General features: G+C 48.2%; 7 protein-coding genes across 7 annotated transcripts; 5 read left to right on the top strand and 2 right to left on the bottom strand.

The window, feature by feature from the left end:
* Window positions 1-13: 13 nt before the first annotated feature.
* On the top strand, window positions 14-3,164 carry RhiXN_08353 (histidine phosphatase family containing protein; the record flags this gene model as incomplete). Its single annotated transcript, XM_043328169.1, has 14 exons — window positions 14-373; window positions 427-535; window positions 1,154-1,324; window positions 1,384-1,567; window positions 1,618-1,651; window positions 1,704-1,750; window positions 1,800-2,006; window positions 2,060-2,139; window positions 2,193-2,275; window positions 2,338-2,445; window positions 2,501-2,534; window positions 2,595-2,763; window positions 2,819-2,934; window positions 2,992-3,164. The coding sequence occupies 14 exons, from the start codon at window positions 14-16 to the stop codon at window positions 3,162-3,164; spliced, it is 1,875 nt and encodes a 624-aa protein (XP_043183554.1).
* A 115-nt stretch (window positions 3,165-3,279) lies between these two features.
* On the bottom strand, window positions 3,280-4,291 carry RhiXN_08352 (3' exoribonuclease family domain-containing protein; the record flags this gene model as incomplete). The annotated part of the gene is made up of 5 exons (XM_043328168.1): window positions 3,280-3,378; window positions 3,431-3,811; window positions 3,858-3,969; window positions 4,018-4,096; window positions 4,150-4,291. 5 exons carry the CDS (start codon window positions 4,289-4,291, stop codon window positions 3,280-3,282), a joined length of 813 nt encoding a protein of 270 aa, XP_043183553.1.
* A 465-nt stretch (window positions 4,292-4,756) lies between these two features.
* On the top strand, window positions 4,757-5,379 carry RhiXN_08351 (membrane bound O-acyl transferase family protein; the record flags this gene model as incomplete). The annotated part of the gene is made up of 2 exons (XM_043328167.1): window positions 4,757-4,879; window positions 4,927-5,379. 2 exons carry the CDS (start codon window positions 4,757-4,759, stop codon window positions 5,377-5,379), a joined length of 576 nt encoding a protein of 191 aa, XP_043183552.1.
* Window positions 5,380-5,993: 614 nt separating this feature from the next.
* Window positions 5,994-7,550, top strand: RhiXN_08350 (membrane bound O-acyl transferase family protein; the record flags this gene model as incomplete). The annotated part of the gene is made up of 3 exons (XM_043328166.1): window positions 5,994-6,005; window positions 6,064-6,423; window positions 6,477-7,550. The coding sequence occupies 3 exons, from the start codon at window positions 5,994-5,996 to the stop codon at window positions 7,548-7,550; spliced, it is 1,446 nt and encodes a 481-aa protein (XP_043183551.1).
* Window positions 7,551-10,794: 3,244 nt separating this feature from the next.
* On the top strand, window positions 10,795-11,246 carry RhiXN_08349 (G protein coupled glucose receptor regulating Gpa2 protein; the record flags this gene model as incomplete). Its single annotated transcript, XM_043328165.1, has 2 exons — window positions 10,795-10,990; window positions 11,044-11,246. 2 exons carry the CDS (start codon window positions 10,795-10,797, stop codon window positions 11,244-11,246), a joined length of 399 nt encoding a protein of 132 aa, XP_043183550.1.
* Window positions 11,247-11,643: 397 nt separating this feature from the next.
* On the bottom strand, window positions 11,644-13,255 carry RhiXN_08348 (NmrA-like family domain-containing protein 1; the record flags this gene model as incomplete). Its single annotated transcript, XM_043328164.1, has 8 exons — window positions 11,644-11,839; window positions 11,893-11,933; window positions 11,983-12,141; window positions 12,200-12,389; window positions 12,720-12,837; window positions 12,897-12,971; window positions 13,026-13,121; window positions 13,216-13,255. 8 exons carry the CDS (start codon window positions 13,253-13,255, stop codon window positions 11,644-11,646), a joined length of 915 nt encoding a protein of 304 aa, XP_043183549.1.
* A 3,440-nt stretch (window positions 13,256-16,695) lies between these two features.
* On the top strand, window positions 16,696-19,474 carry RhiXN_08347 (uncharacterized protein; the record flags this gene model as incomplete). Its single annotated transcript, XM_043328163.1, has 4 exons — window positions 16,696-17,044; window positions 17,093-17,202; window positions 17,261-19,272; window positions 19,327-19,474. 4 exons carry the CDS (start codon window positions 16,696-16,698, stop codon window positions 19,472-19,474), a joined length of 2,619 nt encoding a protein of 872 aa, XP_043183548.1.
* Window positions 19,475-20,107: the final 633 nt, after the last annotated feature.

The raw sequence follows: 20,107 nt of genomic DNA, 5'->3' as shown, positions 1-20,107 counted from the left end.
TTTGGTATCGACCATGACTTCACTCGACCCAACTCATGCGCCCCAGTTTGGCTGGAAACCTCAGCCCCGATCTCGAGGAGAGGCTATATATGACCAGCCATCTAATCCACTGCCTTTAAGGACGCTGCCCGACCTGCGCTTTGAACAGGGATATCTTCTAGCATTAAAGCCATTTGTACATATTCAAGCCGACAAACCCCTCAACGAGAAATCCAAGGCTCAGGGAAGCGTCGAAGAGCCTGCTGTAGAATCTACTGCACTAGCTGAGCCAGTTGGATTCGATATTGTGACACGAGGGGCAGGTGTATCGAAGTATGGGATACCAGAACGTGTTGAATGGGGAAATATTGCTTGGGTAACTATTCGAGACCAAGTAAGTCATCAAGGTAGTCTCTGGCGGTTTATTTATTAACTTCCTAAGCGAAGGTCATATCTCCGCTAGTTCAAGGTGCTGTATGGGGGAGCGCATCAATATTCCTAGGCCCTGCCTCGAAGAAATTGACAGGGTCGCTGCGTGAAATGTTTGTTGGGCCTGGTGAGTTATTCGATTCACCAGTACCAGCTATATAACCATGGTCATTTCCAGACAATCATCAATCGCCTCCAAGTGTAGCGCCGAAGGCTAGAGGGGATAGCAATATGGGATGGCTGCGTTCCTGGGTACGAAGCCTCGGGATTGGTGTAGGGGCCAATACAGCGCTTGATTTGCTACTTTATGCATGTGGTTGCTTGTCAAATGGCCCAAGCCAAGGTCGCTACCGATTCATAACCAAACGCACCCACATGGTGAATTTGATGAACTAAAAATGTAGTTGAGCTCTAAATAGCTTTTGAAGAAAATAAAATAGCGAATTGCCCAGGCAATTCTGAGCATCTAACAAGCTGCAGTTCTGCACACCTGCGTCGCACCGTCTAAGACTGGCAATTGTCAAAAATAAGCGCTCGATCATGCTCCGGATGACAATCCGCTGTTACTGATTTACTTCTGACAACCAATCGCATTCCACAAAATTTGCCCAAATACTATTTTGCCCTGTTTATTGTGGGCATTCGATCGGAAATAAACTGAGCTCCCTTGGTACAGTTGTACAGGGGCGAATGCGTTTAACCGTCTTTATAGTATTTTATACTCTATTGCTTCATTCTGGTTTAGTTACTGGTTCATTACCCAGCGATCTAGTGTGCAACAAGTGTGAGGCCCAGTTCGAACCAGTATTAAGTCAAGATACTACGTTCAAAACTATGGGGCTATTAAGCGAAAACGACTATGAAGCAGCTCCCCCAGAACTCAAACTGGAACAGGTGCATGTTTATGTCCGTCATGGTGAGTCTAAATTAAATCACGCACTGACTTGCGCTGTATCTTCAACTGCATTGTTACAGGTGAACGAACACCTGTAGGTATTCGTATGGCCGACCCACCAGCGAATATCCCTGCATATTGGAATCTATGCAAAACCGCACGAAGATTCAAGGCCGCAGTAATGGGCGACAATAGTTCAACGGAGGAAGTAGACATTGTAAGGCTTTCTGAGCGGGGTAATGGGGATGCTCAAGAGGGCGAATGGTATGTAGTCAAGGATCCGATACCAACGCGGTGGACTAAGATTGCTCTAGTTTACCAGGTGAATTGACGGATGTGGGGCGAAAGGTAACCAGAATTCTTTGATGCATATGTTCACATTTACAAATATGACTATCAGTCTACACTTCGGGTTGGACAAGAGTTGAGAAAGCTATATGTCGAGAGGTAAGTTTCCAGTAATCGTTTCGAGACTTTGTATAAATATACTACTTAGGCTGGGGCTTTTACCTGACGTACTCGATTCTCACGACACTGCTTATTTCCGGCAAGTAAAGCTCAAATCTATGATCAAGCCATATCTTATTCTCGGATCTAGCTCAACAAATATGCCTCGCACAATTGAATCCCTTCAACAAGTACTCCATGGACTATACCCAGAGTCGAAAATCCGCCAGGGGTTTGCTCCTCACGTTAGGACAAGGTATACTCATAGTGTAATTTCAGCGGACGAGCTGCTTATCCTGCTCGGGTCAGGCACCCGAATACAGAAAGCTTGATTGGGAATACCATTGGATGTGGTAGGCTGGCGGAGTTGGCTTTAGCTTTTAACCTTGGTCAGTATATAACGTCCAGTGCATGATGTACACTAACCCCAGAGGATGACCAGCCGCGGCAAAGGATAATAATCCTAACCTTGAGCAGTTTGATTCCAAACTTTCAAAATACATCGGAGGTAACCCAATTCGAATAGTACGCGCAATTTTTAGGCTAAAAATATTATGTTAATACTAATGGTGATTTGGAATTGACAGGACGGGAAACCCCGATTGTCTGGAATTCTGGATACTCTACGTGCAGCAGATGCTCATGGCTTCCGTATACCTCCCGAGTTTAATGACCCCAACACAGTTATGGCAATGGTACGTGCGGCGAATTCCGTAACTTTCCCATGCCGAGCTCACAAGCTTGGTTTAGGAAACAGCTGTATGCGACGAATGGTTTCGGGGATGTGAGGCCTTTGGGGTAGATTTGGACCATGCATATTGCTAACATTATGGGGCATGAATAGATAAGGATAATGAATTTCGACGTCTCGCTATGGGTCGCCTTCTGGCAGAAATGTCAGGAGGAATGTCTGCTATAGTGAATCGAACCCAGACGCCCAAGATACGAGTACTAGCTTGCCACGACACTACTTTGGCTGGGTTATGCCAAACACTTGACGTGTTTAACAATCGGTGAGGTGCTTTTACACGGGTGGTTGAGTTGACATTATTTACGTGCATTTATCAGTTGGCCTGATTTTACTGCATCCATTACATTTGAATTGTTCAGCGAAGATACTGCGCAATCTATTCCTTCTACATCATCTCTTGGCCTGTTCTCGCGAAAGCCGGCAACCAAGCATTGTGAGTAACGACTCGAGTCTCTATTCCACAGTCCAGAGCTGACTTGGACATGCCAAGTTGTACGAATGCGCTACCAAAACCGGAATCTTGTTCTTCCTGCTTGCGCTGCCGCTGGAGATCACCTATCTGGATCACCGGAATTCTGCACGTTGGCAGCGTTCCAAGAACACGTTCAAAAGCTTACTCCAGGCGACTGGGAGAAGGAGTGTATACCCAAAAAGGCTCGATAGAGGGTTGTTGTCGATAAAGCGACATCAAGGTCGCTGTGTTGTTACCTTAGTTCGGGATCTGGTAGAATTGCTTGGAATGTTTCACGCTTATTGTTTAGACAGACAAAGATCAATTTCATTCTTGTTTTCGGCTCCGAGTTTGAGCGGATTCTAGTAATGACTGGGCAACTACAAAGTGAATGTCTTCGCATTGTTTCGTGCATACGTCCATGCACTTTACAAAAAAGTTAGCACGTGAAACCAAAGATAATAAAATTGCTACTCACTTGAATTACTTCATCCGGGTGTACTAGACCAGTTTGAATCATGTTCGTGACTGTGCCCAGTGCCGGTAAACAGGTCACCATTACTAACCCCCGAGCGGCGTCCGCTTCCTGGCCATTGGGATCCAATAACAGTTCTGCATAGCCCGTTACCGAGCGGTTAATGGCAGCTGTGCAGCTGACCGCCAATCCAAGCATGTCGATTCCAGCGTCGGCCAAGGCCGCGCTAGCTGCCGTCGCGGCCGCACCCACGCAGGACTCGATGCCGTCCACCTCGAGGATATGCACGTATACGTCCAATTGTGATTTTGGAAAAAGTTCTAGTCGCACAGCGGGAAGAAGGGACTGGTGGATCTGTGAGGCCAATGTCGGCGATTCTGCGTCCTGAGACGAGGTAAGATGCGTATTTTTGTAGAACCAGCGAGCTTACTCGAATAGGAGCCCTCCTTCGTTTACATGAAAACGGAGAGAACTTGACTTCCACTTTTAAACGACCATTCTCCGTATAGGTTGAACCCGCTTTGATTTCCCGAGGTCCATACCTGCCTAAAGACGTTGAGGAATAATTGGAATAAAGAGGGGGCACTTACACTGCGACAGCAACCTTGGTTTTTTCCGTTTCGATGTAGGCTGACCCGTTCGCTTGGCTCACTAGACCCAGCTGGAGGACTGAGGATAATATAGATGAGTTTTGTTCGGATGGCTTCGTGTGATATACTCACAAATAGGCCGGATTTCGTCGTTTTTGCGCGTTGTGCGAGATATTGTTGGTATTTTATCTTCTTCATTGTTCTCGAATATAGGATATGAGCTTGATTCGGGCCCGTTTATTCGCCTTCGATCGAAATTTGAGTGCTGGGCCATTGTGGATGGTGGAGATCACCAGAAATCCGGCGCTTAACTGGTTGATGTTGACAGCGCTTGTTTGCGGCCCCAGAGGGCTCGACCTCGTGAGCTCTTGTTGGTTTTACCACGTTGAAGAGGCACCACTCTTTCGCGTTCTTCTTGTAAATCCGATTGAAGATGCCTGATGTACGTCCTTTCTCAACTTGAATATAATCACGCTTTTAAGCACATATTCGCCGATATGCTAACATGCTTCAGGCTGAAAACAGACGACCACTTACCCTTGCTGCACTTCTTGTTCCATCGACAATTTATATATTAGTGCTATATTACGCGAGCAACAAACGATTATTTCCATACAGAAATATCTTTGTGCCTATCTCTCTATTTACGATCTGGGAGACATGCACCAAGTACGCGGTCTTGGACCCCCGTTTCAATGTTTTGAATTTCTTTCTCGGAGCTGCTGGTTGCGCCATAGCCATGAAACTCGCTGCGATAGTCACTCTTAAACATCCGCTGAAACGAATCCCGTACAACCCTCTCCCCACCATTTCACACATTCCCCCTATTCCAACCCAGCGAAATCATGGCCACCACTGTTCGGTAGTCCGTTGCATGCGGTTTCGGTCCACAACTTCTGGTCATATCAGTGGCATTCGGTTCTCCGCTATGGATTTTGTTCGACTGGCGGTAAGCTAGGATGGGAAATCGGTGGCAGTACCGGCGCCATTTTGGGGGTCTTCTTAGTTTCAGGCCTCCTCCACGACTTTGGATTATGGTGCATGGGCCAAGGAATGGAACTCAGTCGGGTCACCATGTATTTTGTCCTTCAAGGAGTCATAGTGCTCTTGGAAAAGACATTCGAAGTCGACATATGGTTCGAAGCAGTCGAGTTGGAGGATGCCGATAAATATAACTTCAAGGCGACGATTACAGGCCTACCCAAACAACCCCGAGTTCCTCGAAAAAATTCGCTTATCGATAATGGCTTGGGACAGTTATGGACGGTTTTCTGGATAGTTGTCCCCGCAACGTTAATGATGGACGCTGGCGCTCGGCGGGGTTTCTTCGGAATACCTTTCGATCTTTCTTCATGGATCTAACGAACACGTCAAAATCCACGTCTCGGATCACGGAGCCCAACATTACTTAGTAGACGATCTTTCTTGCAGGTTTGGCGGTATTTGTTTGCTTCAAAAGTGGTCAGTAGTAGGAATGCGTGACTGGTGTTGATTTATTATTCGGACTTTAATTTATACCAACTAATTTCGCACCAGGCAGATACCCTTGGTCTTCATTCTGTTGTATGTTTGCCCCAGTCTCTGCGCGCAACCTACTTGTACATAAGATACGCTTTATTGTAATCGACGAGTCAGCTAGTTGCTTTTAGTTTGCCAGAACCTAATGCAGCCTTAGCCACTGGGAGTTTAGTCTATTGGGTTTATATTCGCGTCTCTGTCGACTTTAGCAAGACTTCAAACATGAGACGTGTTAACAAAGACAAGTACCTTGTTGTCCGCTTCTGCTTGTATGCATGAGCCCTTTGATGACATAATCAATCCACCCTTTGGCGTCACCAGCATGCCGATGATGGACACGTACTCCACTGCCACCTTGGACAGTTCGAATATTCTCAAACACGCCGTCGATGGTATAAGGAGCTATCCACTATCCTAGCATAGCACGCCTTTTATTGCAACCCCATTTCCTTCTCTTAATGATTCCCGACGTAAGTCCGTGGCCAGAACACTGTTTTTCAATCACCCTAACTTCTCGCCTGATTCCAGGCAGCATCTCGCCAAGAAATACGTTTGGCGCCTATACTTGCGACTGAACTCTCTACCTTGGCTGCTGTTTACGCCACTGTAAACCCACGACTATTCTCGCTTAGGATATGGCTTGTCTCAATCGCTCTTGCTTCGACCTGGAACCTTTGTACCAATTATGCCCTTACCGACCCCTGGATGAATACCTTTAACTTTGGGATATGTGTAGCGGGATTCACTACGTTTATGAAGCTAATTGAAATCACGGTATTGCACAAACCACCAAAGTACAACGGTGGTGTTCCATGTTCGGAGCCCTCATTCTTGTGTGCGAGGTGTCTCAAGAATTCCATTAGCTACATGTTAGATATCAAGTGCATGGTAAGCCCAACTAATGTAGGCTTCTGTTACTCTCAACCTTACCTAATTTCTAGTACTGGGAGAATGACAGCCTATGCCCGGTTCCTTCAGATGACCGGGGTGATGCTTCTCATCTCCAATTTTACACTCATACATTTCTCCTATTTATCAAGCACCTATTGATATGCGACACTCTACACACGATTATTGAATCTATAGGAACACTAGGAACACCACAAGGAGATACTATTTTCCGGCGGACATTTGCCATTACTAAAAACCTCAAGCTTTCTGTACCTCACCCTGCGATTTCAGCGGTGTATATTGCTTTTATGGTTGGGGTGTTCATATGGCATTTCATGTCAACCGTCCATTGTTTATGCACTCTGTTTACGGCACCCCTCGCATGCTTGCCTCCCTCCATATCACCTTACTCGCGCCCTGCGGCAGTTCTCAAGAAGGAATGGCCACCGCTATTTGACAATCCTCTTGCTGCAACATCAGTTCGTGACTTTTGGTCACGTCGGTGGCATGCCTGCTTCAGGAGGAACTTTTTCATCACAGGGGCTAAACCGGGAGCCATTGTGGGAGAATCTATCGGGAGCCTTGCGGGTAGCATGGCTGACACTATTGTCCCCTCAGGACTTGAATCCGGGAAGTCTAATGTGCGGTTCAAACATAGTGCGAAAGTCTTGGGAAAGCGTGTGGGCGGCGTCATGGGAGTGTTCCTTATGTCTGGTCTACTGCATGACTTCGGCATGTGGGGAATGGGACAAGGAATGGACTTTCGGCGTGTTACCGGGTACTTTCTTGTTCAGGGCGTGGGCTTGATTGCGGAGAACGCCCTCGGACTTGGAATTCCAGAGAAGCAAAATAACAAACAGGATGCGCGTAGTATCAATGGAAGTGCCAGAAATACAGATGGCAAATCTATGGTAGCCAGGTCTGGACAATATCAACAAACAACATCGACTACGTTCAGGTACTGGCTCGTGAAATTATGGGTTGTTTCGTGGGTTGTAGTACCAGCTACAATGATGGTTGAAGCTTGGTTGCAGCGCGGCCTTGGCGGAGTTGTCCTGTGGCCACATTCACTTAGCCCGGCACGATGGATGCTTAAACTTTGGAATGAATTCGCGTTTAAGTAGCCTATCTTAACACTGAACTCTTTGCGCTTCTCTGGATTGGCTCATATAATGTGTATTAAAATACCGTATAATACAAACTCTTAATTACTTCTTGCGTGTACCAACGAGATCTCGACTCCGGATCCGATCGACCTGTTTGTACGTCATTACATTTCTTGTTACACCATCGCGTATCTTCCCCACATGATCGTGGAGCGATCACAGTTCGTGAGTATGATACAGTCTGGATGCAAAAACACTTCCACCACTTTTACTTATATATCTCCAAGTTCTTTCGGGTTTGGCCTTACACCTGTCACTCCGCCCCTGCTTGGCTTGAAGTTCATGTTTCTCTCTGCGTTCTGACAGCCTATTCCTACATGCCAAGTGCGCCACCCCCTCCTACTGAGACAGGGCATTCCACAAATACGTGTACTTCGCCAACTATCACACCCCGACCTCGCCGGACAGCCAGCCATGCGTCGGGGATACCACCACGGCAAGGAACATCTCGTGCTGAAACAACTGGGTATGCGCTCTAACACACTAATGGTACGTGGTATTGACCTCGGGTTCAAAATCTACAATCAAGTTTGAGCATCATACCAAATTGCCCCTCGAAATTATTCACATCATCCTAAATCATGCTTGCTACTACTGCCGAACCTACGAGCGGCGGCTCCAGACAATTTTGGTCAACGCACCTATGTTTGCGCAACAATTTTTCTCTCGATCCAATGGCTCCCTTCTTTACCTCCGTTCTCCCGCTCTCGGGCATAGACGACTCCAAAAGATTGTGTTCTCGATGCAACGCGAGGTGCTGTTCCCTGGGCTGAAGCTTCGCGTCGTACGATCGATTCTCCGTGCGCATGGTTTGAAGTAGCACGATTTCGTAGGTCGGCCAGGAAGCACTTGACCTCACCACCTAAACTTCGTTTCGCTACCGCACGTACGATCAACTCTGAGTGGGAGGAGGTATCAAACACTCGAGAAATGCTGAGGTTTGAACCTGGTCGCAATAGCACCGTTTTGGATCATGGGAATTCCAAAATAGTTCGTGAGATGGAACCCGGGGAGAAGGTGGGTGTGTTGGTTATAGCCGGGCGAGGGACGAATGTAAAACATGTCATTCGCGAGATGATTATCTATCTATTCTGCAGTTGGTAAATTTGATCTATTTCGTCATTCAAACGAGCATTTGCTGCAGGCGCTCCAAGACCCCACCCATAAGAGCCCCTATCTTTGGTGTACTTGTCTCGGCTGCCGACTGCTGAAGAACTGGGCTATGATCAGCATGCTGTAACAAAATCCGGAACCGACCCAGTCGGGCCAATGAGCTCAATAGCCCAGCTAACTCAGTTTGAATTGTGGCTATGTGATGACGTTGGCCAACCAAACGGTAGCCCACTTTTCAACATGGTCTTCACGGCAGCTTCACGGCAACCTGCGCTTTAAATACAGTGCCCTCCGCAGTTTCCCGTCTACTCAGCCATTACCACCTCGTCTTTTAAATACCCGATCTCCTCTGCCCAGGCAGTTCAAATACTACGATGTCTCGCCCTCCATCGGCCACAAGTGATGTTCTTCTGTACTTTATTGCCTTGTAAGAAATTTGATGACATGGGCATAAGTTGTATGAAACTGACGTTGTCGGTACGATCTAGGCTTGTTCCGCCACTTCCGGTCTTCATGAGTGAGTCTCTTGGATTGGTGAAATGAAAACATCAGCTGACCGTGGAATTGTTGCTGTGTGATTAGAGCGTGGCTGCTCGGCCGATGTGATCATCAATATACTACTTTGGGTACTTGGGTGGATCCCAGGCGTTATTCACTCATGGTCAATAGATTCGCTTCACAGCATTTGCTAACTGACTGATGAGGTATTTTACCAGGTGGATTATTTCCAAGAACGAAGTACGACAACCCGCATACTAGAACTCAATTACGCTCATCTATATTTCTTGTGTTTCTATTCTACTGTATTCCTTTATTATTGTGTGTGCCTCATCAATCAGTTTGTTAAACTTCCTCCGAGCCGCAGACTATAGCGTGCACGTGTGCCATGATAAGCACAGCCCGCGAGCCTATCAGAACATCGAACTTTTTGTGCCTGGCGCTGTGCGAGGTATATACAATGGCCAGCCACTGATCACCTTCGACCCAACTTTTGTGTACCCCCCAACCATGATAATACCGGAACAGGTTGTAGACGTTGCACTGTTACCAGGGCATGCCATCGGCCTGGCTGTGAGTATCACATCTTACCTAAACGTATGTATGAGCGGAGCAGTTGACCCATGTCGCTGCTTCAGTTCAGCACTCAAACAGGGAGCATTTCGTTCGCGGGGGTACTTGTCTTATTTGGGCTGATTATTGTAAGTAATATTCCCCGCTCTCTATTTAACTCATATGCATTTTTATAGCTGAAGTACAGGCGGGGCCGGAAGAGAAATACCAATCAACGCCGAATGTGTTTCGTTCAAATCTTGATGTGTACATGGTGAGTGTTCTTACCACCCGCTAACATATCAATCAGGAATAATGCCTCATTACTTAGATTAACCTATTCATCAGTGAACTGTTGATGTCTCTCGGTGGTATGCTAGATGCCAAGTGGGCCAACGAGTCTGCTGTCTACTGTGGTGGTTACTGTGACGCTCAGGGTTCGCTTCAATACCTGGGCGAGACATCGGTAGCCCTCTGGACCCTTGCTGTTACTCTCCATACTTGGCAGAGCGTGGTATGCGCGCGACGAATCCCGTTTCGATGGCCACTGTGCGTCGCTGTTACGGGCGTGATCTGGGGATTCGTGTTCCTGTTCAATTTCGTAGCATTTTCGCAGCCCGAGAAGTGGGGATGATAGGTACTTACTCCGGGGCCTTTTTGTGAGTGTCAGGTTTACATTTATGCACTTAGCTAACCTGGATCCAAAGGGTGCTGGATTAACCCCAAATACAGCACTGAACGACTCGTGGGTGAATACCTTTGGTGTGTAATCCATGTATACCTACCCATTTCAGTCATTTATACGCATAATAATCTAGGTTGTGGGTTGCCGGGTTTGGTAACCTACTGGTTTACATTCCACTGTTTCTCTACTCCGAGGAAACATCGTTTTGGGAAGTGAAGGGATCAAGTCGCACCGCTGGCACTGGACTCCGCCTTCGGTTTCCAATGTCTTCAAAACCGATACTCGGAGTGAAGTCGAATCGCCTGCTCCCGATGACATTACGATGAGGTTAACATTCGGAAAGAAGCGACCAAGATGTTATGGTATCCTGCCGCATACACTATCCTCGTGCTTCCACTCTCTATTGTGCCCGATGACATTTACGATGAGGTTAACATTCGGAAAGAAGCGACCAAGATGTTATGGTATCCTGCCGCATACACTATCCTCGTGCTTCCACTCTCTATTGTGCGATGGGCCAATCTCCGAGCGGTTGAGCTCAAGTGGGATGGTGTTTCCCCCCAGGATAACACATTTAGGAATGGGGAATTAGTATACCATAAGTCGATGGCAATCGCGACGCTGTGTTCCATGCGCTGTTCAGATTATCTGGGGTTATTAACGTGATACTGGTTTTGGCAACCCGACCGAACGTGCTGCTCTTCGGAGATTATCATGGGGAGGAGGGCGACGATTATGCGGAGAACCATTCTAACCTGAGTGGTATGCACGGAATCGCCCGAGTTGAAAGCGACGATAGTCTATGAGACAGAGGTATAATAATATTTCAGGCGAACGAGGACACGGATGTACAGGTTTTGGAGGGCAACTAGTTACTCTAAATCGACACAGCGACGATGCCATGTTGGAATCCCGCTAGGCAGCAATGCGACTAATTCTAATGGCTATACCCCTCTATGCATGTAAGCAATAGGCGAATATCTTGTGCTATTATTAATATTTCGAACTCCTGGACTTGATTTATGTAAATAGTAGCTGAAACTGTCTTATTGAATGATGGAATAAAGTACATGTAATATTACAATTGGAACTCCCCAATCGTGTACAATGGATGTTGTGTTGCAAATGTCGATGTAGGCGGCATTCGCTCTTGGTATACTCGTTCCTTGCTTGGTTATACGATAACCACATACACCTACAAAGTCAATCCTTGTTAACTATATTGTGCTCCCGCTTGAATACTAGAGGGGGTGAAGGCGGATCGGCTTTGAGGTGTCGAGTAACATAATGCCTCCAAGTTTCCCGCGCTGGAAAAACGTCCACTGCAAACTTTGGTGAAAAAGTAGAGATGGTGCGGCTCTCAAGGAACCAAGTGCGGCTCTCAAGGAACCAACGAAAGCTGTAATTCGACGTTAAACATAGCCTTCCAAAGAGCAACCTTCGTATACTCACACAGACCACACTTCTGAAGGATACGGGTTGCCATTCATCTTCTAAAATCATCTCGGGTCACTTCTTTGACACGAACTGTTTCCTAATTACCATACTCATTAGATGCACCTTCAGGGATAGTGTCACTCTCAATATCGTACCCTGATACTTCTTCAATATGGTGGCATATTCTCGGGGAGTTACGAACTCGGTACATAGGCGCATATCCTGCCCAACCCACGTTGCCGGGTCCAAAAAAGCAGCAAGCACCTGACAACTCCAGGAAATTAGTTTGGATAATCCTAAACTACGATTCAGGTTCACTTACAAACCCACCAACGTCAGAGGCTGACATGCTTGGTATAGGGCAATCAGTTGGGAACGGGAGATCCAGTTGGAAAATGCCGTCTGTACACTTTTTGATGGCGTCGAAGAGAAAGATGTTTGAATAATAGAATGTGAGGTATATGCTGGTGCGGGGTAGCTTAGATGCAATAAGGAAATCATTCGTATCGGCCCTAGTCAGGTAAATAAGTATCAATAACTCCAGATAGAAGAGCTGCCAGTGAGGTTGCGCCAAGGCAAGTCGACAAGCGTTTTGGGATTGAAGAGATGATTATGACATGTACTCATTAGTTTCTGATTGAGCACAACTTAAAGGAGCAGTATGTTCTCCGGCGCTGCACCAAGTAGATGTTTCCCGTTGGCCCAGGTGCAGGGATCGAGGTTCAATAGCAAAGGACCAGGTCCACCGAGATCATGTTTTAATGCAATCCAGGAATTTAGGAATGGGGCCGGTGATCAAAGTTTAGATGTGTGTGATGAGATCATCTGGGAAATGGACGTACGAGAACACAAAATGTTGGATATTGGTGGCTTTCGCTGCTCTCACAAGGTTGTATCCTTGTTCTCGTTCTCTCTCGAAGGCTTCGAACCAATTTGTGACACCAAAAACACCATAGCATCCTATGCGAAAACTTGAGTATTTGGTAGATCAAAATTATGGGGATCAAAGTGGCTTTTACCTTTAAAGGCGGATATCAAGCTCTCGATCGCATCATAATCCGCGTAGACAACTTCGATACCAGCATCTACTAGTTCTGATCGTAGATCTGGTCACCCGATGTAACATTCAACACTGTGCATCCGCTTACCTTTGGCTCGTGGCGATGCCGGTTTTCGTGTCAAAGCGCGAATGGCAAAAGTCCCGTCACGCTGAAGATGGGTAATAACACTGCCTCCTTGGGTGCCTATGCGAGCAAACAGGTGAGTATAAATACAGTGTAGCCGTAATGAAAATGTCAAGATCAGAACATATTTGTTAATGAGAGCGAGTAGACTGACCAGTTGCACCGCAGACGGCAATGATGCGCTTAGGACTCATAGTTGTGGAGCTGAGAGGGAAGAAGGTAGAGGCTGAGAAAATTCGATCCTCGACTGACCCATTCATATATACTCAGGTTTGATGAATTCGCATTGGCCCTGATTGTCTTACTCCCTCATGTGAATGAAGCACTATAGTAATATCGCACCCCTCGGAAGTTCACTTTAGACTGACGAAGCCACCAGATGTTAACGTATCAGGGTGCCTTACTTCCAATTAGGTGTGACAGTTCAGTTTGTCATGATCCAGATCCAGGCAGTGGTGTCCAGATCCCGCCGGCATTGCTGAACCTGCCTGTCAAAAGTAGCTGCGCTTGCTGTCCCGGACTTTGTCGGTCTGTTCCTGTCAATCGACGATAAATAACACCAATGCCGATTTTAAATACATTCGGTCTAATATTGCTATCGTTGTACATATCAGTAAGTCAACTGGCATGTACATCTTTCAAATCACGAGGTCTGAATGTCCCCAATCAACCGATCGCTGGGAAGTGCTTAAGCTTGCAATCGATCCACTATCGCGCACATGGCTCTAATTTCGTTTCGGCTCATCCCGGCAAAGTAAAGTATGGCAAGATAGCATAGATTGAAACTTGAACTGGATGATGCGACCAAATGTATCCAAAAAATAGATCTTCTAACTGCAACGATACGTGTGACCATATGCAAAAATTCTACTGATAGTTTAGAGAAGGTACACCATGCGTACTTTGCACGCCCGCAGACTCGTACCGAGAATTCTAGAACCAAAATTTAGTTAATCCCCCGAATTTGCACATGTGATTTCAAAGAGCCCCCTCCCCCCTCATACATGTTATGCAGCTTATACTCTCTATTGGAATGAGCGCCAGCAGAGCAAACGGTAGTCGATAATCCAACACAAATGCTCCGCTACACCAGGGGAGTTATAAAGTACGTATGAATATTAGGGGTGTCGAATTGAAATATCAAACTTTGGGGAGCATTGAAGGATCGGCTATGATACCCAACCGAGTGCCGTAGTTGCCAGCCAAGTGGGTTAAACTGGTGGCAAAAGACTCACAGAAGTTTGAAGGGTAGATTGAACCAGTGCTAACGAGGGTTCTAACGACTACGGACTTTAAGAACAATAGCTTCTTTAGGGAATCAATACATTGGGAAGATCTAGAGCAGTTACCTAAGTGAGTTGAGAGCCAGGGAAGACGAATGACTATGAGTTTATTTGAAGACTGGTCGGTTTAGGAAATGTAAACGCTTGGTTTGATCCGTCCATTGACTAAGTACGAGAAATCCCCACATAAGATCGATCTATAATAACGCCAAATATAATGCTAGCAGAGCTAACTAAATTAGTAGTAGACAACCCTGCAATTATCCGTTATTTGTATTAATGCTCATAGGCATGGTCGGGTTAAAGTCGCCGTCTGTTGAAAAAAGATAAAGCATCGGTGATGAGCATAAGTTATATCCAGGCACGCTATCCGTCGACCAAAGAACCTCCCAAACGCTGATTGGTCATATTTGACAGATCCATTTGTTCGGCCCCATGCACCGCCGGCTCAGCGTTTGTATAGCCCCTATGGGCCACAATTCATACTAGATATACTAATGGCGGACATCGAAACTACCGGAAAATGAACCAAATTGTTGTGCCTAAGGAGCTCGATGAGCCGGATGTTATCTACGAGCCACGGAACCGACCGAAAACTGCCGCATCACTCTTAACTCCGAGATTGCATTTTTCTAAAATGAGTTTCTGAAGGCCTGGACGCACTTGCTTCCTGCTGCGTCCCCGCCTTGATACTTCAGACAGTGGCTCACGCTTGACGATGTACAGGATTCACTACTGACGGGACTCGGAATTTGCCCTTGAGTGTGGAGATTGAGACATGTAGCCACTTTGCTCATTTGTACTTCGATCAACCACTGATATCATATAGTGATGGAAGTCACTATTACTACTCACATTCTGACTCACCTTGGCCGCTCAGACCTGGACGCGATGCACCGTGCATCTTCGCTCTGTGCACGCGCGTTCTAGACACTTACGAGATCAGGTCTGGACTTTTCCCCGAGGCTCACCGGTTTTGGGAATTAATTTTGAATATTTTGGCCTCTAAAATCGCGTGTTTGGTGGGCAAAACAATTGGGGAAATTATGTCATTTGTGGGTTCATTACGCATGTGCCCTCGTAAGCTGACGTATTTTGCGTGTGTTCTCCTGGTCCCGTCCAGGCACAGAGTTGTGCGGCTACACAGGATTCACTGAAGGAAACTGGAAGGAAAAATGTTGATTTTATTTATTTCAAACGGACGTGGTCAATAAACGCGTCGTAGCGGTTCCAAGGTGCGCTCTCCGGGTTTAGTGTCCATATAATTCGCAACTCTATGTTCCCAGTTGGGCGATCCCACTCGCAAGCCCAGTCTCCTTTGAGCTCAAATTTTGGTCTGGAACTTTTGAGTAACATCAGGTGGCCCCGGGAGGAACTATGCGGGGGTGTGGGGGAGCTTCGCTTGACATTTAGTCACTTAATCGGGCCCTCTGAGTTGGAGTGATGATGCGAGTGGCAGAGCTAGCTGAATAGAGCTACATACACGACCCGGGGTGCGCATTTATATAGACATAAGGGACTGTCTACCATACTTCTTCTCCAGTTTAATTCCAAGGTTGGCCCTATAGTAACCGTACACCCCTTGATCTAAACCAGAATTCGGCCTGCCTCGAGAACACACGATAACCAACTACTGTATTGACAAGTTGAACGGAGATCACTTGGGAATGAGCCGCATTGGCGAGCCAATCGGATGCGTGTGGGGTATCCCCACTGAATCTTGCTCATATCTTTGGCTTTGACCCACTGTATCTACATATATCTGTATACAAAAGAATGAAGATTTGACTTATCGTAACTGTATCTAGCGTGTATCTCCACCATGGTTCGGGTAACGAGCACATGGGATTTCAGCACTCGGTCGCTGAATTTTCGGTAGTAGGTACGAGAGAATGTGCTATGGATGGTTAGTGGTGCACAGATTTGGGCAGACGAAGATGGATCAGGGGGAAGTCGAGAGAAAATGGGGGGTTGGTTGATGATTTAGGGGGATCGATTGGGGAGCAAGGGATTTGTGTATCACCGGCTCTGGATATATCGTGGTCCAAATTATATAGTTTCTCTGATAAGGCCCTGATTACTTCCGGAAAAGACCGGATGAGGCCCTGGAGATCCAAAGGACGCGAACGGTGACAGGCAGAAACAGAGCGTGCTGGCAGCGAGGGAAAGCAATTACGTCTATTGAAGCGATGGGTTCCGTATAAAGGCCGCGGCCCCATCGATGCGGGAGCGTGAGGACGTGGTGGGGAAGCACGAGAAGACACCCGGATTTCGAGTTATATGCACCCAGGATGCCCGGCCCTTGCTCGATCTTGAACCCGACCTCAGTCGACTTTCGCCGATATAACACGATGCCAGATTCCGTTGCCTCTGCGTCACCTCTATCATCGCCTCCACTGTCTCGTCCGCACAGCGTAACCGGCCATCACCACACCGAACACCACCCCCATTTTCCGTTCTCTCATCCACATCCGCACCCGCATCCGCACTCTCATCCACTCAACACCCACACTCCTCGCACAGGTTCACCACTTGCTCGCCGCACCGAAAGTCCGGGAAACCGTGTGCAGTTTGCAGACGATCCTGATCATCCTCGTTCCCCCACCGTTGAGCGCGCTAACCACCCTGGCCGTATCAACGATATGCCAACAGGAAGTTTGAGCGCAGCCATGGCCGCACGGGCTGGTTCGCCGTCTATCAGTAAGTGGATTGTTCGTGACGTCATATTTGTCGCTGACGAGTCTGTAGCCTCTCCACCGGCCCAGCAACAACAACAAGGCTTGCCTCCCCAACGGCGTCTCTCATCGCGACGTGGGTCGATGGCAGCTGTGGATCCTTGGGGAAAGCACTATGACGAGGTGGGTGTAAATCTCACGCTTGAAATCAAAATACCCCGCATGCTCACGTCAGCCATAGGAAAATCAACCCCGCAGTAGCACTTCTCGGCTCACCATCGTCCGAGTGCCCAGCACCAACGCTGTTGTCGAAGAAGATCCACATGGTCATTCGTCCTCACCTGGTCCATATGGCGGCTCCAGGTCATTCCGTGAACGCTCTCACCAACGCCGCTCTTCCTGGGGAGCTAATTCTGGCTCGGATGGAGAAGGAGAACGCAAACGCTCGCGTATGAGCTTTGCATTCTCTTCGTTTACTCCGATTTCTCCCACCCCAGCATCAGCTCGCCAAGGCCCTCCTCAGCGCACGGGCAGCCCGGGCATTGGATCTGGCTTTGCTGCCTCATTTGGCCCGGCCCAAGGCAGAGCGCGCACCCGCTCCACCGGATCTTCTGGCGGTGTCGACCTTTCCTCTCATAATCCGACCCAAGATCGGTCTGGAGCCCGCCAACCCCAGCTTTCGGCCCAGCAGCTCTATGATCTTGCAATGTCAAGCCGCGATCCAGCGGCCCCCCACAGCACACCTGTTCAGGGAGTAAGCGCGGCGGTTGAGCCCGCCCATTTCACTGCGTTGCCAGACGGAGAGATCTTGCCTTTCTTGGATCGTCCGGGAGAGGTCGAGGCCTTGATTAATACGCCCGGAACCCAAAGCTACAAGTTGTTCGCATTGCTGGGCATACTCTTTCCTCGCCCTAAGGAGGAAGATTCGCCCAAGGAAATAAAAGATGAATCAAACATAAAGACCTCGGCTGCCAAGATCGAGCCTTCTCAGCCGATGTGGCCACTCTTCCCAGGTGAAGAGCGAGATAGCAAATCGATCAATGCTGCTCAGCCTCCTTCTCCTGCCCCAGTCCCGCCGAGCAAAGCTGCTCCTGCCCAACATCCGCTGGGACTTCCATCTCAGCCTACCCAATGGACTTTTGCACAGCTTCTTACTCACCTGACGCAAACGACGCGCGAGCAACTTCCAGACAAGGAATGGGTATTATTCGCGCGGGCCTGTATTCGAACTCGCAGCGAGGCACTATGGGAGCGTGTTAAAGGATGCTTGGGCGTTCCCAATGATATCTACGAAGACGAGGACATTGAAGATGAAGACGACGACGAATCACATGTGGGCCCCGTTGGTATCAGTGACCTTGCCAATTTGAGCCCTGTCGCGAGGTTCAAATCTTTCCGCGATGCTGATCATGCGGCTGTTGGAAGTGACCATGCAGTGTCTGACGAAGAGCACGAGCCCGAGGCTTGGATCGAGCCTGTCTTTTCCGGTGGCCCTGGATCGGCCCGTGGGAGTGTGTCCAATTCACCCACTGCTTATTTCTCAGGCGTAACCGGTCTGGGTGGAGGACGAGGTGACTCGAAGAGCTGGGCAGGAAGCGTGAGTGGGCGGAGCGATGGTGGACGAATGGAACTCATTGGCGAAGAGGAAGAAGAAGAGGAAGGAGAGGGCAATAAAGACAAGAATAGCACTGGCGCCGACAAGACACCCGAGCCCGAATCGCCGGTCGTCGGCCTGCGTATTATGACTGCACCCATGTCCCCCGGATTCCATCCTGGACATACTCCTGCGAGCAATGCCGGAATGGGAAGCGGTACTGTTTCGCCCGCACCTGTGACCGGTGAGACGACTCCTAGTGGTGCAGTGCCTATTCCGGCTCCCAGCAGCGGTGCGGCATCCCCAACGCCCGCCTCGCCCAGTCCATCGATCCATCAGTTCCTTGGACCCCCGATGCCAAACCGGGGTGGTGGTGCTTGGATTTCGCCACTCTCGAATACCATCAGCACGGGCGGAAGGGGTTTGAGTGGAATGGGTGCGCGCAGCGGAGCTGGCTGGAACTCGCCGACGAGCGGGGGCGGACGGAACTCTCCTATCAGCAGTGGAGGAGGAGGCGGGGGGTGGAATTCTCCTTTGAGCCGCGGTAATCGGGGTAGTCGAGGCGACGCATGGAATCCGGCTACCGAGCGTGGTCCTGGTAATCCCATCTTCCCGAGCAGCTTTGCGAGGTTGAGTTTGGGTCCTACGTTGATTGCCAAGTGAGTATTGAACGGGCTGTTGGGTAGAGTTTGTGTACTTACTTGATTTTGCAGTAACCCGAATCTTCGAAACGGTCCTCCAGCCTCGGCATATCCCCCATTCCGCTACTTGCGTGAGCGTTACAAGTGGGCCCGTCCTGGAAGCGAGAACGATTTCGCGGTTACGATTGCCAGTGAATCAAGCGACGCGGGACGATATTAGATCGAATTTTCACACAATACCACGATGCATGTATCCGACCAAAAACACACTGGATAGGCCAGGTTTATGAATGTCCCGGATACGATTTTGCTGTTACGATTTCCCTTTGGCTCTAGTTCTTTTGATACTCTTCTTTGCTTGTACATTTTGCGCTTTTTTTGTGCGTTGGTAACGTTGAAGTGGTTAATGATCGCTGCTCATCTGCAGAATATTCCTGACGTTGTTGCTAGACGTGAAAAGGCGGTGCGGGGAATGGATAACTCTGGCAACTCTGGTGGGTTTGATTGTCCCGAGCTTGAATGAGTGTGCTCTGGCTGGGACCGTCCCAGTTGCAACAAACGTACGACCTGAGCATACGCGCAAGAGTAATGCAGAGTCAGGGGGTAGGCATGTGTTTTGACGAACAGCATTTTCAGACGCGTATGGCTCTCGTATTTGTTCAATCATAGTCCCCTTATCTCCAACGAAACTCTACTCACAACCAGCTCCCACGATGAATATACCCAGATGGCAGGCTCGAAGGTGAGTATACGTAGGTCAAATAAATAATACAAACAAAGAGAAATGCAGAAAAAGATGTTCACGAATAGCCATGGCAGTCAATCTTCTTCGTGCGGCACTCCTTTTGCTTTA

This window comes from Rhizoctonia solani, chromosome 10 (genome assembly GCF_016906535.1).
Source record: "Rhizoctonia solani chromosome 10, complete sequence".
Classification (NCBI taxonomy): domain Eukaryota; kingdom Fungi; phylum Basidiomycota; class Agaricomycetes; order Cantharellales; family Ceratobasidiaceae; genus Rhizoctonia; species Rhizoctonia solani.
This window is presented reverse-complemented; position numbering and strand designations above follow the sequence as displayed.